At 49.4% G+C, this 18,946-nt stretch overlaps 1 protein-coding gene across 1 annotated transcript in view; it reads left to right on the top strand.

The window, feature by feature from the left end:
* The window catches only part of NCAN (neurocan), a 57,922-nt gene extending 48,422 nt beyond the window's left edge, over positions 1-9,500 (top strand). Inside the window, exons 13-16 of the mRNA XM_063147340.1 lie at positions 2,012-2,094; positions 3,116-3,260; positions 7,258-7,440; positions 9,273-9,500. Coding sequence (XP_063003410.1) covers positions 2,012-2,094; positions 3,116-3,260; positions 7,258-7,440; positions 9,273-9,421 — 560 coding nt within the window. The 3' untranslated portion in view covers positions 9,422-9,500. The remainder of the gene's footprint in view (positions 1-2,011; positions 2,095-3,115; positions 3,261-7,257; positions 7,441-9,272) is intronic.
* The last annotated feature ends 9,446 nt before the right edge of the window (positions 9,501-18,946 follow it).

Here is an 18,946-nt window from a genome sequence, read left to right as displayed (position 1 = left end):
AGCAAAGATGCTCAGAGCCGCCATTTTTAGGAGCTCCGACCTTTCTGAAGGAAAAGATCGAGACCCGTATAAGAAGGAAGCCGGAGGAAAACCACTTTTAATTGAATGAATGGGCTGGATCCGGACTTGGTCGTGCTTTTTTGTTGTTTATTCGTTCAGTCGCTTCCGGCTCTTCGTGACTTCATGGACCAGCCCACGCCAGAGCTTTCTGTCGGCCGTCGCCACCCCTAGCTCCCCCAAGGTCAAGTCTGTCACCTCCAGAATATCATCCCTCCATCTTGCCCTCGGCATCAGCATCTTCTCCAGGGTGTCCTGTCTTCTCATTATGTGGCCAAAGTACTTCAGTTTTGCCTTTAATACCATTCCCTCAAGTGAGAAGTCTGGCTTTATTTCCTGGAGTATGGACTGGTTTGATCTTCTTGCAGTCCACGGCACTCTCAGAATTTTCCTCCAACACCACAGTTCAAAAGCATCTATCTTCCTTCGCTCAGCCTTCCTTATGGTCCAGCTCTCGCAGCCATAGGTTACTACGGGGAATACCATTGCTTTAACTATGCGGACCTTTGTTGTCAGTGTGGTGTCTCTGCTCTTAACTATTTTATCGAGATTTGTCATTGCTCTCCTCCCAAGAAGTAAATGTCTTCTGATTTCCTGGCTGCAGTCAGCGTCTGCAGTAATCTTTGCGCCCAGAAACCAATAAGGTTGGCCACGTATAAATCACCCCCAAAGAGGAAATGTGTCACTGCCCCCCAAAAGAGGGCACCAATTTGCATGAAATTTGCATACAATGTCGTATATGTACGGGGACGAATTTAGAAATAATTATAATTTAAACAAAAACACAGTTCCTCTCATCCTAGTAGGGGATGCGGTGACTGGAAGAGACAGTGTGGTGTAGTGGCTAGAGTGTTGGACTAGGAGTCGGGAGATCTGGGTTCTAGTCCCCCCTTGGCCATGGAAACCCACTGGGTGACTTTGGGCCTGTCACAGCCTCTCAGCTCAGCCTACCTCACAGGGTTGTTGTGAGGATAACATGGAGAGGAGGAGGAGGATTATGTACGCCGCCCTTGGGTTCCTTGGAGGAAAGAAGGCAGGATATAAATGTAATAAAAATAATTTAAAAATGTCTTGCTCAAACTACCGTCCAAGTGCTGTTGAGGGACATCTTCCTTCTGATGGTTTTTTATCTTTAAACTGGACTTGCATTGGACACCCCTTCAAACAGGGGGCACCTTTAAAACAAGGGGGCGGTCCTCTGTCAAAGAGAAGTCATGGCCACTCTAAGACCCCTTGAACTGCCTGCAAACACACTAGAGAGTTTTGAGAGACTTCGCACAGCTCTAGTCATGATGGCTGCCAATTTAATAATAATAATTGGCTATAAGAATAATAATAATAATAATAATAATTTTATTTCTTACCCGCCTCTCCATTTTGAACAGTGGTAAGTACAAAATACATAAAATACTAATTTAAAAACATAGTATACATTGTTAAAACATCCTAAAAAACATCCTAAAAGCATCCTAAAATTCCACCGGATAGGCCTGCCGGAAGAGATCAGTCTTTTTGTGAACCGTCCAGAGAGCTCCAGCTATTGGGCGGTATAGAAATGTAATAAATAATAAATAAATAAATAAATAAATTTATAGCTTTCTTAAATGCTAAAAGACTTCTAAGTGGACAAATCTCCTCCGGCAGGCCATTCCACGGTCTTTAAAAGGGGTTCGACAAATTCCTGGAGGAAAAGGCTATTACTAGCCCTGATGGCTTTTATGCCACCTCCAGCACCAGAATGTTTATGTACCCCAGTTGCTGGGGAACATGGGTAAGGTTGCTGATGGACTCCTGTCCCACCTGTGGGTTTCCCAGCTAGCTGGCCCCTGTGTGAACCGATTGCTGGACTAGATGGACCCTCGGTCTGATCCAGCAGGGCTTCTGATGTTCTCATGAACTTCCTGGGCGCCTGAGGAATGCATCTGAAGCAGCTCACATCTCTCCTTCCACACAGGCTTTGGGCACGAAAACACTTGGATCGGCCTCAACGACCGTATTGTAGAGCAGGATTTCCAGTGGACCGACAACACAGCGTTGGTGAGTGTTTGGGGGGCGAGGCAAGCAGCCCTAGGGGTGGCTCAGCCGCAGCCCACCATCTCCAGCCTCTCTGTCTGAAAAGGATCAGGGAGCAGACGAGGGGACATCTTTGCTTGAAACTCTGTAGAACAGCTGCCCGTACCCATAGACAACATTGACCTTGACAAACAAGACGGCTGTTTTACGAAGGGACGGTTTAGTAAATGTGCCTCCTGTTAGAAAGGCCGTGAGCAGAGCAAAAGAAAAAGGCGAAACAGAATGAGCGTTTACTAATCCCACATGCACACAGGGCTCTTTTAGAAAAATAAAATAAAAGGAGACCGCACCTTTCTCCAGTGAAGGAAAGGAATCAGTTTTACAAATCGTCTTGCATATACAATGCAGGCACAGCGTACAGTTTCAAAAGAATTTTGTTCAGCCCGCTTTTGGGTTCCATTACGCCGCTGCAAGCGAGCGAGGAAACACATGTGCTCCTAGCAATGGGGGAAGTCAAAAAGTGGGTAGGGGGAGGTGGAAGGGGAGGAGCAAAAGGAAGCAATCACAGGAAACCACATTGTAGGCTATAGAGATCACGAGACTAGCTGTGGTCAAAATTCCTGTGAACTAGCTACCTGCAATGTACAGAAATTTGCAGACGAAGTTGTGATATTTCCCAAAGCATCTTTTATTTTTTGCCCGGGGGGGGAGGGGGGGCGGAAACCAGTGGACCCCTGGTTGGCCTTGCACCCAGCTTTTCCAGGCGCCCGCAGAAAAGCCGAAAAAGTATGATGCTGAGTAGTAAAATGCTAGCACACAGACAGTCTGTGCAATTCAATAATAATAATAATAAATAATATATGGGTGAATCATAGATTGTAGAAAGTTGGGAAAACCAAGCGAGGAAACCCATCTACGCAGATCCTGGCTGCTCTTTCGAAATGGCGTGGAAACACTGCAGGCCCAGTAGAAGTGGTTGATCCTCGTCCAATCGAGTCAGAACCGCCATGTTTTAACCTTTCCGCCACCCTCTGCTCTTTCGTAGCAGTACGAGAACTGGCGAGAGAACCAGCCGGACAATTTCTTCGCGGGCGGCGAGGACTGCGTGGTGCTGGTGTCCCACGAGACGGGGAAGTGGAACGACGTGCCGTGCAACTACAACCTGCCGTACGTCTGCAAAAAGGACACGGGTAAGCCCTCGTCGCTTAAGGAAACTCTTCCGGGCAGAGTTAAGGGGAGAACCCCGCCGGCCGTTGCTGCGGGAGGCCACGTTCCCAAACCCTGTTGCCAAAAGGAGTCGGAGGAACTTAACGCCTGAATGACCGAGATGCATTTATTTTATTTGTGACATTTATTAAAGGCTCCAGAAAATAAATTCACAGGGAAATAAAGGGAAGAGATTTTATGGTGTGCGGTTTACAGATTTCCGTTTCTGGAGTGGGGAAAATCTATAGCTCAGCAGCTGTAACTCAGTGACTTGTTCTGGGTGGGGTTGCACTCCTTCTGAAGGAGCAGGTGTGTAGCTTGGGAGTACTCCTAGACCCATCACCGGAGGCCCAGGTGGACTCCGTGGCCCAGAGTACCTGGGGTCAGTTTGGCTGATCCACCAGCTACAGCCTTTCCTGGACAGGGACAACCTAGCCACAGTGGTGCACGCACTGGTAACTTCCCGCTTAGACTACTGCAATGCACTCTACATGGGGCTGCCCTTGAAGACGACTCAGAAGTTGCAACTAGTGCAAAAGGCAGCAGCTAGACTGCTGGCAGGTACATCTTACAGAGACCATGTAACATCAGTCTTAAAGGAATTGCTCTGGCTGCCTCTACGCTTCCAGTCAGAATTCAAGGTTTTGGCAATGACGTTGAAAGCCCTAAAGGGCTTGGGACCTCGATACTTGAGGGAGCGCCTCTCCTTATATCTGCCTGCCTGAGACTTGAGACCTGTTGGAGGAGCCCTCCTCCACATCCCACCAATGCGAGACATAAGCTAGGATGTGACATTGGGACAGGGCTTTCTCTGTGGTGGCACCCTGGCTGCGGAATATCCACCCCTTGGAGGCCCGACTGACGCTGATTTCATTTCGGCGCCAGGTTAAAACACGGGCTTTTTAACAAAGCCTTTGAGGGCTAAATTCACCAAAGTTGCCTATAGCTTTAATTGTTTTAATGGCTGGTATTTTTTTTAAATTCTGTACTGGTTTTAGCTCAATTCATGGTTAGTTTGGTTTTAGATGCGTATATTTAGTGTTTTATACTGTTTGTATGATTCTCTCTCTATGGTGCCCTGAGATCCTCGTGATATAGCGTGGAATATAAATGTTTTCAGAAAGAAAGAGAGAAAGAAAGAAAGAAAGAAAGAAAGAAAGAAAGAAAGAAAGAAAGACCCAACTTTGTATGCCAAAAGTCCCAGGTTTGAATTCCAGGTGGGGCACGAAAGATCCTTGCCTGAAACTCAGGAAAGACAACTCTGCCAGTCATCCTGACCTAGATCGACCAAAGGCAGCGCCCTTACGTTCCTGTTTAAACCAGGCTTTTCTTCAAAACTGTGAGGATTGGGATCTTAGTTAAGAAAGACCCGGGTGGTACCAGGGCCGGTGCCAGACTATTTTGCGCCCTAGGCAGGTGAGCTGCTTTCACCCACCCACCCCAGAGTACTTGAGCACGGGGCACCATCTCGCCTGCCCAGAGCGACTTCCGGGTGTGCCATTCTGAAGCCGCCCGCCCCCACCCCACCCCAGCATTCTGGCTTCGTTTCAGCTGGGCGCCCACCCAGCTGAAGCGAAGCCAGGACGCTGGGGGGGGGGGGCTTTGGAACGGCGCACCTGGCTGGAAGCCACTCTGGGAGAGCCACTTCCGGGCGTGTTGTTCCAAAGACCCCACCCCAGCTTTCTGGCTTCGCTTCGGCGCCCACCCAGCCAAAGCGAAGCCAGGACGCTGGAATGGGGGGGGGAAGGCGTGGGTTCATTTTGGCTGGGTGGGCGCCCAGCCAAAGTGAAGCCAGGACACTGGGGGGGGGGGCGGGCGGCTTCAGAACGGTGTGCCTGGAAGCCGCCCTCTCAGAGCCGCTGTGGGAGAGCGGCTTCCAGGTGCGGCGTTCGGTGCCCCCCTTACCTTGGTGCTCTAGGCGGCCGCCTGAGTGGCCTCTATGGTAGCACCGGCCCTGGGTGGTACAGACCCTGCTTATCATACAGAAGGTCCGGGGTTCAAACTCCAGCATTTCCAAGTAGAATATGGCTTGAAACCCAAGAAAGTGGCTGTCAGTCCGTGTCGACGAGACTGAGTTAGATCACTCCAGTCCGTTCCCTGTGTTGCTCTTTAAAACATCCCTTGATTAAGAACCTTGAGGACTGGAGTCTGGCTTTATTTTTTAGGGATTAAACCACACCTGCTTTGTATCCAGAAGCTTCAGTCCCGGAGAGGTGCTGCTGCCAGTCTGTGTCGACCATACTGGGCTAGATGGATCCAGGACATAAAGCACAAAGCAGCTTCTTGTGATTTTTAAAACCATCTGTGGTTTTTAATAAATAAATAAATAAATAAATCTGTGCTGCACAGATTTTCCAAAAACTTCACAGCCGTTTGTTTCAGCCACGCATCTCTCCCTTAGCAGTCAAGGATCACAGAGACGAACTGCCCGTCGTAAAAATTTAGCCTGTCCTCATCAGAAGCTGTGGGGTGGGCTTCTCCTTCTTTTAAAGGGGTAGCCTTCCTAAATATACTCTCCTCCCCCCCCACTCCCCAGTGTCTGCTCAAGTCCCCTCCTCGCCGTTAATTTACTTAGAGAAATCCGACCATTAAAACTATTAAGACCCTCTTGCCCCTTATCTGTGAAAAGTCACATTAACCTCCCGCTGTTCGCTACAAACCCGGAGAAATACAGCTTCCAATTCCAGGGCTAATGATGTATTGGCCCCGATAAAAGCCGTTAATTAAATATGTAAATTCTCCCTCTCACCTACTCCAGACGTCATTTGTACGGCTTTTTCCTGCAGCTGGGCACTCGGCGTAGATTAGATTTATAATGGCGGCCAGCAAACTTTTATGGCGATGTTTATTTAGCGTTATTGAAACACACGCCAACACGGAACGGCAGCAGAAGCGAATGATTTTTAAGCGGCAAATGCAGATTGGAATAAACGGGTCTTCGGCTGGGTGGGTGGGGTGTTTTTAAGCCAGCAGTGATGAGGCTGCGATTATCTCCCTGGGGAGGGAGTTCTGAAAGTGTGGGGCCACCACTGAGAAATCCCTCTAGTACTAGGGTGACCCTACGGAAAAGGAGGGCAGGGCTCCTGTATCTTTAATAGCTGTATTGAAAAGGGAATTCCAGCAGGCGTCATTGGTATGCACGCCGCAACTGGTGAAGTCCCCTCTTTATCGCAACAGTCCAAGCTGCAGGAGCCCTGCCCTTTTGAACAGATGCAAGAGAAGGCAGGGAAGAAGGAGAAGGCCACAGAAGTTGATTGTAGGATATGGATAGATTCATACCAGGAGAGGTGCTTATTTATTGCATTTCTGTACTGCTAGGGTGACCATGTGAAAAGGAGGACAGGGCTCCTATATCTTTAATAGTTGTATAGAAAAGGGAGTTTCAGCAGAGGTCACTTGTATGCATGCAGCACCTGGCAAAATCCCCTCTTCATCACAGCAGTTAAAGCTGCAGGAGCTATACTAGAGTGACCAGAGCAAAAGAGGGCAGGGATCCTGCAGCTTGAACTGTTGTGATGAAGAGGGTATTTCACCAGGTGCTGCATGCATACAAATGACCGTTGCTGAAATTCCCTTTTCAATACAACTGTTAAAGATACAGGAGCCTTGCCCTCCTTTTCCTAGGGTCACCCTATGTACCGCCCAATAGCTGAAGCTGTCTGGGCGGTTCACAAAAAAGTCCTACGACTGTGATTGTGATTCTGAGGCATGTAAGGGTTTATGGGTCAAAACCAGCACCTTGAATTGGACTTGGAAATGTCACAGTGGCCAGTGCAAGCAGGACACAATCAGTGATTAATATTAATAATAATAATAATGGAGCTTCCATGGATAGGAGCAATCTGGCTCAAATAACTTAACACCAGGGACGAAATTCAGTCAATGAGGCCATTAATCACAGTGAGATGTCATATTTCTTTTCTTTCTCTACTCTTCCCCACCTACCCCACCAATTCCTTCCACTTCCCCTCCCCCCCGCAGTGCTGTGTGGTCCTCCCCCCATGGTGGAAAACGCCTACCCCATTGGCAAGAAGAAGGAGAAGTACAGCGTTCACTCGACGGTCCGCTACCAGTGCGAGGAAGGCTTCCTGCAACGGCACTTGCCCACCATCAAGTGCCACGTCAACGGGATGTGGGACAGGCCCCGGATCCTCTGCACAAAACGTGAGTCGCCCGAGAGACAGCTGCCCTCCCACCGTGGGGATTCGCGCGAGGAGCAAAATCCGTCCGGAAATCTTTCGCCCGGCAGTGGCGGAGAATGCCTGCTGCCTCCGAAGCCCGGGCACTGGGAAGCTCCGTAGCTCCGCACCTGTTCCTTCATCACCCCGAAATGCGACGATGAGTTAGGAGCTGGGGGGGAGAGAAGGCACCTGGATGGCGCAGCGTGATGGCGTGATGCGTTTGGCCCTGGCAGGAGGCGGGAAGGTGTCGTTTGGGCTCTGTTTTCGGGCAGCAAAGTTTTTTTTATGGTACTTGGGTGGGAAGGAAGGCAGGAATAAAACGAGGAAGGAGGGATGGAAGAAAAGAAAGAGAAAGGAGTGAAGGGGAAAGGAAAAGAAGTAATAAAGGGAGGATGGAAAGGAAGAAGGAACGAAAAGGGAGGGAGGGAAGGAAGGAAGGAGAAAAGAGGGAAGGGAAAAGGAAAAGAAGGAAGGAAAGGAGGAAGGAAGGGAAGGGGAAGGGGGGAATAAAAAGAGGAAGGAGGGAAGGAGGGAGGGAGGGAAAGAAGAAGGAGAAAAGAGGGAAGGGACAAGGAAAAGAAGGAAGGAAAGGAAGAAGGAAGGGAAAGGGAAGGGAAGGGAGGAATAAAAAGAGCAAAGAAAGAAGGAAGGAGAAGGGAGGGAGGGAAGGAAGGAAGGAGAAAAGAGGGAAGGATCTTGGAATTGTTGTAGATCGCAAGCTGAATATGAGCCAACAGTGCGATAGGGCTGCAAGAAAGGCAAATGCTATTTTGGGCTGCATTAATAGAAGTATAGCTTCCAAATCGCGTGGGGTACTGGTTCCTCTCTATTCGGCCCTGGTTAGGCTTCATCTAGAGTATTGCGTCCAGTTCTGGGCTCCACAATTTAAGAAGGACGCAGACAAGCTGGAGCGTGTTCAGAGGAGGGCAACCAGGATGATCAGGGGTCTGGAAACAAAGCCCTATGAAGAGAGACTGAAAGAACTGGGCATGTTTAGCCTGGAGAAGAGAAGATGGAGGGGAGACATGAGAGCACTCTTCAAATACTTAAAAGGTTGTCACACAGAGGAGGGCCAGGATCTCGATCTCTTCTCGATCCTCCCAGAGTGCAGGACACGGAATAACGGGCTCAAGTTAAAGGAAGCCAGATTCCAGCTGGACATCAGGAAAAACTTCCTGACTGTTAGAGCAGTGCAACAATGGAATCAGTTACCTAGGGAGGTTGTGGGCTCTCCCACACTAGAAGCCTTTAAGAGGCAGCTGGAGAAGCATCTGTCGGGGATGCTTTAGGGTGGATTCCTGCACTGAGCAGGGGGTTGGACTCGATGGCCTTGTAGGCCCCTTCCAACTCTGCTATTCTATGATTCTATGATTCTATGAAGGGAAAAGGAAAAGAAGGAAGGAAAGGAGGAAGGAAGGAAGGGAAGGGAGGAATAAAAAGAGGAAGGAAGAGGAAGAATGAAAAGAAGAGAAGGGAAGAAGGGAAGGAAAATGAAAATGAAAGGGAGGAATAAAAAGAGCAAAGAAGGAAGGAAGGAGAAGGGAAGGAAGGAATAAAAAAAGGAAGGAAGGAAGTAGAAAAGAGGGAAGGGAAAGAGGGAGGGAGTGGAAGGAAAGGGAGGAAGAAAAGGAGGAAGGGAAGGAAGGAAGACAGGGAAAAGAGTGAGGGAGGAAGTTCTTCATGGCTATCTTTGTGGGGAGGGTCATTTGGGGACACGAGACGGACCTGGGGGAGGAGAACCGGTGTGGGGTGTCTTTGCCCCTCACCCAGGACTCAGTGACTAACGCCTCCCCCCTTGCCGTTGACTCCATTTAGCCAGACGCTCCCACAGAACCCGGCGGCACCACCGCCACCGCCACCAGCACCACCAGCACCACCGCCACAAATCCCGCAAGGACCGGAGGAAACGTCCGAAGCAGCACCCGAAGCGGGACTGGACGGAGGACGACGGCAACTACTTTTAACGGCAGGCCCCCGACGAAAGCACAAGCTCCGCCCCATTCCCCGTCCCCCCCCAACCCTTCCTGACCTCCCTTTGGCCCACCCAGGATGCGACGGGTTTGCGAGTATGATGGAAATTGTTGATGCCTTCTCTTCACCCCCCCCCCCTTTGATAAATCTCTTTTGTTAGCCTCTGCTCCTTGCTGTGGAACGGCACAGCGACGCACGTGGGCCGGTCCGCTACATTGGAAGACTCTTGTGCCTTCAGAAAGCGCTCGGCACCAATCAGTGTCAGGCCTGTGTGTCTCCCACACGTACCTCTGCAGGTGTGGAAATTCGGGTGAGAGACCCGGCTGCCTGAGAATCGCAGCCTTCATGTGAAAAGACAGCTCAAGTTGCTAGTCCTCAGGGGTTGCAACTATGTCTTTAACGATGGTTTGCTGGAATCTCAGCTTTCCAGTGACGGGGCGAGGAGGGGGTTGTGGCAGCCGAACGCTGCTTTGCTCCGGCTTCTTCCCATAAGGGGCAAAACCAGAAGGAATTATGCAAAATGGCCAATTACACAAGCCTCCGCAGGGCTTGTGTAATTTCAGACAGATTAAAAAAAACCCAGCTTTTCCGGTCTCAGGCTGCCTTCCTTCCCCAACCTGGAGCAATTTTAAAACAGGCCCCTGACCTGTAAAACAGAGCAATGCTTCTGAAATTCTCCCTGTTGGATTTCAAGAGGGAGTCTGAACGACCTGGATTTGTTGCCAAAGTGGAACCTATCCATGAGGCATCGTTCTCTGTTCCCTTTCTTAATTTCCAGTCTCTGCGCATACACAGTTTCCTCGCAGTGTTCAGTTTCTTCCGTTCCTTCATGTCCATTTCACCTGTGCTTGGATAAATCACTGCAAAAAAGAGAGAGAAAGAACGGTCTTGATGCAATCGGACCTATGCAAGGATTATTTTTGTGTGGTGTTTTACCAGGGCTCAGAAGTGCATGGGAGCCTCGATAAAACGCAGCACCAATGGACCTTGATGTGAAACACCACAACAAAGTGATTGCACATTGTGGTTACGTGATGGACCTTGTTGTGAAACACCACAACAAAGTGATTGCATATTGAGGTTATGTGATGGACCTTGTTGTGAAACACCACAACAAAGTGATTGCGCATTATGGTTACATGACGGTTCTTTCCGGCTGGCGTTTTACCAATGTTTAGGAGCGCAGGCGCACAACGATAATGTGCAACGCAAATACAGTTGTGTCCAGATGGCTTTCTCACAAGGTTTTATCCATGCTCACATCCACAGTGACGGGAAGGAGGGAAAGAGGGCTGGCAAACTGAAGCCACCGAAAGGATGGAAAACTGCGCAGGCTCTAATCCCGGAAATAATTTTAGACATCGACCTAGTTATGCTGGAATTGGGGAGTAGAACATGCGCAGAGCGGAATAACAAAGGAAAAATGGAGGAATTGTTTTCATGCCTTGAATTAGAGTTGAGGAACAAACAGCCAGTGGGCCAAATGAAAATCTCTTGGCCTCTCAATCTGGGCCTCTGGACTCTTTCCCAAGCCACGCCCCCTCCCTTCAGGCCACGCCCCCTCGTTGGCCTGGCTCCAACTTACTGGTATTATTCTCCCCATTCTGCTCTCCCCCCCAAATACAAAACTGATTGCACTGGATGCAAACGTTGGGCTAAACCATACTAAACCAAAATACAGATCACATCTGTAAGTCCGCCCACTTTGGGCTCTGGCCACACCCACTGCTGGAATGCAGCACCTCCCCAACCTGTCAGGTCTTTGGCCAAGATCACACGGACCTCGATGGAAAAGTGTTCCGAGAACTTAAAAGTTGAGAGACTTAATCATTGTCAGTTGAGCAGATTCTCATGTCCTAACGTTGGGCGGCAGAACTTGTATGAAACAATTACTGGTGTTCTCACCTAAATGGAACAAATGCGTTCGGACTTTCCACTATTTCCTCTCTTTTTTAAAATGGTTGCATTTTGAACTCCGCACTGGCACGCAAAGAGTTTTCCAGTTTGTCGCAGATTCTGCCAACGGGCGTGAATTAAATTAGTTCACCAAATTAATTCATCTTATTAAAAGATGGGGCAGAAATTTGTTCAGTTCACATGTTACCACGAACGTAGCTAATTTCACCCTCCTGAGCTGCTACACAAACTGAAACCCCACGTCTGCGATTCTGCGGTGGAGTCTTCTGATCGAAAAATGCATACAAAAACGCTTATACTGGAGCAAACAACTTTTTTTTTTAATCGCATTGCTAACAAAAGTTGGGAACATTAGGCCCCCAAAAAGGAATTAAGAGAAACCTGCAGGAAAATGCTTACATTTTTCCTCACAAACTTTTAAAGCAAAAAAGTTCCAAAATTTGGGACGAACCGAATTTAGGATTGGAAAAAGAAGAAATGGAGAAAAATGGAAACTGACTCATTCATTCATCCCTAAATCTTGATGTGATTGCATATAAGGTTATATGCAGACCGTTTTCTGCATACTGTTTTACATTTGGCGGCACCAAATTGGCATCTCACAATCAACTGTTTTGGATATAGAATCATAGAATAGTAGAGTTCGAAGGGACCTATAAGGCCATCCAGTCCAACCCCCTGCTCAATGCAGGAATCCACCTCAAAACATCCCTGACAGGTGGCTGTCCAGCTGCCTATTGAAGGCCTCCAGTGTGGGAGAGCCCACAACCTCCCTAGGTAACTGGTTCCATTGTCGTACTGCTCTAACAGTCAGGACGTTTTTCCTGATGTCCAGCCGGAATCTGGCTTCCTGTCACTTGAGCCCCTTATTCCGTGTCCTGCACTCTGGGAGGATCAAGAAGAGATCCTGGCCCTCCTCTGTGTGACAACCTTTTAAGTATTTGAAGAGTGCTATCATGTCTCCCCTCAGCCTTCTCTTCTCCAGGCTAAACCTGCCCAGTTCTTTCAGTCTCTCTTCATAGGGCTTTGTTTCCAGACCCCTGGTCATCCTGGTTGCCCTCCTCTGAACACGCTCCAGCTTGTCTGCGTCCTCCTTGAATTGTGGAGCCCAGAACTGGACGCAATACTCAAGATGAGGCCTAACCAGGGCCGAATAGAGAGGAACCAGTACCTCATGCGATTTGGAAGCTATACTTCTATTATATATTTCAAGGGGGAGGTGATTTTTGGGCTGAAAGTGGACAGAAAATTTGGTTTGTCCTAGAAAGCCATTTTAAAAAAGGCTACTTCACCATTAAAGTGCACACTTTACAGAGTGGATGGGTTTTATCCTGCAGCGTCAGCTCATTTTGTTAGAAGGATCGCTGTTAAATATATCCTTCCAAAAATAGGACAGCGATAGCCGACGTCTTGCTAAAAAACATTAAGTCACAGTGTGTCGTTCCAGGCAACCTTATTTTAAAACATTAAATACAAGGTCAAGCATGGATTCTTGTTACATTTGAATTGGCTTTTCGCCTCTCTTTTTTAAAATTCAAATTACTTGCCATATATATATATATATATATATATATATATATATATATATATATATATAAACACACACTAGAAATGTTTTGACTGATAGCAGACCCAACGTTTTAGAAGTCCGGCCTTTGGTGGGTGGGTTAGGAAAGCGGAATCCCAGATTAACCCTACAGTCCTGTGAATGGATAAATAGATGTATACCCCATTGAATTCAATGAGATGTGCTCCCAAGTACATGCCATAGGTGTGTGCAAGGGGTGTGCCTGGTGTGCCCAGGCACACCCTAATGTCTCAAGCAATAAGCACCGAATTGAGGGGGCCGTTGAGTAGGGAACCACGGGCCACTCTATGAAAATGGGTCTCGTTTACCTACTGGGTTAGTTTCATGAGTTTTCATTTGAATCATTCGTTCTTGCCAGCCCAATTTCTGCCATGCGCAGAAGTGGAACGGTAAAACGCTATGCAAAAAGTACCTTGGTACAATCACATCCAGATTTCTGCCACGCGCCCAAAGACGCACACAGAGTTCCTTATCGATGTAGCATTAATCCGGCAGAGATGCGGGAAGGTGCCGAAGAAATGGGGGGAAATGAAAGCTCTGTCCAAAGAGCCCATGCTCCAATTCCAGAATGAATTTGAGAAGTCCTCCTAATTCAATTAATTGTTGTCACGCTGAAGATGGAGCGGATTCGTTCTTTGTTGCTACTGAGGGCAGAGCCACAAGCAATGGATTCAAATTACGAGAAAGGGGGTAACAACCAAACGTTAGGAGGGACTTCTTGATAGGATGAACTGTCTGACAGTGGGACCTGGGGTGTTGCTAGGCCTAGACCCATGGGGCACCAGCCCTGGATCTATTTCCCAGGGCCCTAAAACTATTTCCCAGGGTCCCAAAACTATTTCCCAGGGCCCCAAAACTATTTCCCAGGGCCCCGGATCTATTTCCCAGGGCCCCAAAGCTATTTCCCAGGGCCCCAAAATTATTTCCTAGGGCCACGGATCTATTTCCCAGGGCCCCAAAACTATTTCCCAGGGCCCCGGATCTATTTCCTAGGGCCCTGGAGCAATTTCCTAGGGGCCTGGAGCTATTCCACAGAGTCCCGATTGTCCAGTTGTGACAATAGAAAGCTTCCCCCCCCCCTCAGCTTAATTGCCACACAGGGGGTGAATTTCAAGGGAAATTGCAGCTGTGATGGGAAGGGACCCCAAAATATCCCCCTTTCCCTGTATCAGAGGTACCCTTTTCCCATGGATCTGGAAACTTCTGGGTTGCAAATGAGTTGAAGAATTTATTCCATTTCAGATGATTTGGTTAAGAAATTCACTGTCTGGCTTTGCCGCTTGTGACATTTAAAGGAAGCCCAGCGATTTACAGAAAGTCCGTATGGCAATGCTAAATCCGCATTTGCGGATTCGTGTTCCTTTAAGTGCCTTGCTGCACCCCTGAGCAGGGCAGGCCGCGCTGGAAAGTGCTGGGCTCTCTTTTGTTTGAGCTTCTAAAGGAGGGGCTGGGTGCCTCCTGGTCAGGGATGACGTAACAGTAGATCTCATGCACGAACAAGGGAAACCGAGTCACTCCCTTCCAATGTTAAGGCTTTGTGATGACTTCTGAAATGAGCAGGACAGGGACCATCCCGTCCCCTTGCTGAAAATTATATCTTGAAGCTTTAAAAGGAGGAGCCCAATTTTGCTCTTTTTCCCCAGATGGCCACACCCCCTTCCCCAGATGGCCACGCCCCCTTCCCCGATCACTGACGGTTGGCAATTTCCTAGGTTTTGTGCAGTTTTCCCACCCCACCCCATTTGAAAAGCTTGGAAAGCCGGTGGCAAAGAGCTAGAAGCTCAAATCGGCTGGTCCTTTTTGGCCCCGCCCCTTTTGGATGGCCCCACCCCTTTCAGACAGCCCCACCCCTTTCTGGAACGCAACCCCCCCGGAGAACTTCTCTGAAACTTCATTCATCCTTCAGGCAGAAAGACTTTTAACGCACCCTGACCTTCCCCGGACATTTCCCCCCCACAACTGTTGTGTATGCGGTGCAAGAGACACAGGTACGCAACGGTGCTGCTGCATTTCCCAGGAGGGGGCGGGGTGGGGCGGGTGGGGAAGTGTCCCGTTTGACGCTGGGTTTGACTTGCGTGTTTTTGTGTGAGTGCGCGCGCACGGGAGCGTGAGTGAAGCGTGCAGGCCAACACGTTTCTGACCTCTGCTGTTTCGATGTAACTGCAGTGTCCAGTATTCCTCTGTGTGTCCCCACATCCTACCCCACCCCTCTTTGTGGTATTTCCCCCTTCCCCCCCAAAAAAATAGGGGGGAAGCGGGAGGGAGAATCCCCTTTGCGGTTTCTGTACTGCTGGACATTTTAATAAATTTTTTTAACAGTTCCGAAGACCTCCGTCTGTTTTCTTCTTTCGCTTCTTTCGAATGCAGCAGAGGTGCGGCAGCACGGCGGATTATTGGGGGATGCCGGACGGCGCTGCTGTACGAGAGACGGCGTGCAATTAGACTCGATCTCTTTCTTTGCCCACCCCCTAATTTCCATTTAAATGAACCTTTTAATAAGCGGGGGAGCGGCCACGGAATTTGCAAATCATTTCTCAGCGCTTCGCACTAGCGCAAAAAGCATTGCTGCATAATGCGGAGTGTCTTGCTTTGTCGGTCCCTGGCCGAAGGCTGGTCGGCCGCTGTGTGAACAGAGTGCTGGACTAGATGGACCCTTGGTCTGATCCAGCCTCAGGGCGCTTATGATGTTGTTAAGGTTGACAGTGGAGCACCCAAAATTACCAAGGGTGGAGTTGGAAAGCTAAAGGGGGGCGGTTTGGTCCATAAGAGGGGAACGCAAAATTCACAGGCAAGCCATCTTCCTTACTAGGATCAACCGAAACGTCACTCAGTTGTGAGCTGGCTTTTGAGTTCTCCAAAAAGATCCACTGTGCTTCTTCTACGGCAGAAGGATTTGTGCATTTGCGGTTTAGAAGGAGGAAAGACAGTGAAGGCGTAATCCTGGGCCTGTTCAGACAGGAAAACGTCTGACTGGTGTTTGTCTCTTCACACCCTAAGGCAGCACTGTGTAACCTTCCCCAACCTGGAGGTTTGGATTACAAGGCCCATTATCCCTGACCATTGCCCATGCTGGTTTCAGCAGATGGGAGCCCCTTCCCTAAACTGGTGATGTTCGGATGTTTTTAACTACAACTCCCATCATCCATGATTGGCTTGGGATGATGGAAAATTTTTTTTAAAAGGCATCTGGAGGCCACCACGTTGGAAAAAGGTTTTCATCTTTCTCTCTATTACCCACCCACCTACCTCACAGACACACACATATCCGCGCAACGCTGAAGAAGGAGCAATTCACAGCGGGGCAAGCCAGACCAAACGGAAAAGTACTGATCACAGAATCAGCCGACCCGTCTGATGCTGAACCTGGGAATCAACCCTGCAGGACTAGGTGGCGGGGTTGAACCAAGGGCCACATTCCATTTGGAAGATGCTGTCAGAGGCGCTTGGCAGAAGTGGGCGGGGCCAGAAGCCAAAGGGGCGGGGCAAAGGGCTGTTTTAACTTAAAGCCTTCCTTGCCGGACGCGAGGCCTCGGGACAGCGTCTGAGCCACTTCGCAAGCTCGTAAATGTGCTCACCTCCACCACAGATTGAGTCTGAGTCTGTGTTCGGTCTGGAAGGTTACTAAATCCTGGGTAAATCCCGATCCAAACTGGAAAGGAATTTCTCCTACGTCCCTAACAGAGAAGGGCCAGAAACAAAGTGGAAGACATTGCTGACTCAGTCCCATCAAGAGCAGCTGAGCTAGGAAAGGAACGGGCGAGGAACCGAGGGTCCATCAAGGCCAACATTTTGTTCACAGCTGCCAACCAGGAACCCAGAAGCAGGACGTGGTGCAACAGCACCCTCCCACCCATGTTCCCCAGCAACTGGGGCACACAGGCTTACTTCCTAAGGTCCTAGAGGTAGCTCATAGCCATCAGGGCTAGTAGCCCTTGATCGCCTTCTCCTCTTCCAGGAATTGATCCAACCCCCTTTGAAAGCCATCCAAATGGGTGCCCATCACTACATCTTTTAGTAGCGAATTCCATAATTTAATTCTCTTATATAAAAAAGTCCTTCCTTTGATCTCTTCTGAATCTCCCACCCATCATCCCCATGGGATGACTACCTTTGGGTTCTAGTATTATGAGAGAGGGAGAAAAACATCTCCCTATATCCACCTTATTTATTTTATTTTATTTATTTACAGTATTTATATGCCGCTCGCCCATTGGAGATTTCGGAGCGTGTACAAGACAAAATGAAAATAAAAACAGAACAAAACACTTGAAACAGTTTTTAAAAGAAGCAAATACAGCGACTCCTGGCTGGACGTTAAGGAAAGGCTTCCTGGAATAAAGATGTTTTCAGGAGGCGCTGAAAGGAGTACAACGTTGGTGCCTGCCTGACCTCCAGAGGCAGGGAGTTCCACAGGAGGGGGGCCACCACGCTGAAGGCTCTTCCCCTGGTGGACTCCAATCGGAGGATGGGTCTATGTGGGACCACCGGGAGCAGGCCCTCGGATGACCTCAGGGACTGGGCAGGTTGGTAGGGGAGAAGGCGCTCTCTCAGGTATCCTGGTCCCAAGTTGTTTAGGGCTTTGTACACAAGTACAAGAACCTCAAACCTGGCCCGGTAGCAGATAAGAAGCCAGTGCAGTTCCCTCCACAGAGGAGTTACATGCTGGAAAGGGGCCGCTCCAGACAACAGCCATGCTACAGCATTCTGCACTAGGTCCACACCAGGCATCATTTTGTCCACCTCTCTCCTGTCTCCTCTCAGCCTCTGTTTCTCCAAGCTAAACCACTCCAGCTGTTGTCACCTTCCCTCCTCGGGCAGCTGCTTCAGCCCCTGGCTCGTTTTAGCTGTCCTTTTCTGCAATCCATCCCACCCATTAGCTGGAGCTGTGCTAATATAAAGCCAATCTCCAACGTCACGTTCTAGTTTCCCTTGAGTTTTCCGGCTGACTTCCCCAAGATTTCTTGGGAAGAGTTCACTAATGATGCCAGGCTGTCAGAGAGGCGCCTGGATGGTCCGTCGCCGGATATTTTAGACCGTGCGGCTGTTAACGAAGGCCTGCGCATAATGTACCAACCTCCTCTGAAGCAACAGGCACATCTTCTGGCACGTTAATGAATGCCCCGGCTCCCGGCCTGCATAAAACATGAATTCAGCTGATGCCAACTCCGGCAACCCTTGGCATGTGATGCAGATGGCTGACAGCCCCCTCCCGGGGAGCTACGCAAGAAGAGATGTCCAACGCCTGCACGCACACGCTGCCGGCGCATTGCCAAGACACCTCAGCCTCCAAATTAGGGCTGTGCGGTTGTCACGAGCCTGCATCAGAGCAAGATGGGGCTGCAAGTTGGGGGCTGCGTCGTTTAAACCACACAGCGCCACTCCGCAGCCAGGATGGGGTGTGCAGGGCATATAGACCATCCCCTGGTTTGTTGCCGTGGGTCAACGCAGCTCCCTGGCGTTTTGAACTCTCCTTGGAGAACGTCACGGGGATGTACAGCAACGACGGGGTTGCACACTCCCGAAAGGGTTGGGTCCATAGTTTGGGGGGTGCTCTTGGATCCAGAACTGTCACTTGAGGCACAGGTGAATTCAGTGGCAAAGAGCACCTTTTTTCAGCTTAGGCTGATATACCTACTGCGCCCTTATCTGGACGGAGATAACCTAGCTACAGTTATCCTAACCTCTTGTTTGGATTACTGCAAGGCGTTATACGTGGGGCTGCCTTTGAAAACAGTCCGGAAACTTCAGCTGGTACAAAACAGGGCAGCCCGTTTACTAACAGGGACTGGCCAGCGAGACCACATCACGCCAGTCCTTTTGCAACTTCATTGGCTGCCAGTCCAGGTCCGGGCCCGATTCAATGGGCTGGTACTAACATTCAAAGCCCTAAACGGCTTGGGGCCAGGCTATCTGAAGGAATGCCTCCTCCCATATGTGCCTGCCTGGACCTTAAGATCATCCACAGGGGTCCTTCTCCATGAGCCCCTGCCAAGGGAATTGAGGCAAGTGGCTA

This window comes from Elgaria multicarinata, chromosome 23 (assembly GCF_023053635.1).
Source record: "Elgaria multicarinata webbii isolate HBS135686 ecotype San Diego chromosome 23, rElgMul1.1.pri, whole genome shotgun sequence".
Classification (NCBI taxonomy): domain Eukaryota; kingdom Metazoa; phylum Chordata; class Lepidosauria; order Squamata; family Anguidae; genus Elgaria; species Elgaria multicarinata.
The sequence above is the reverse complement of the archived record's forward strand: the minus strand, read 5'-3'. Positions and strand labels throughout refer to the sequence as shown.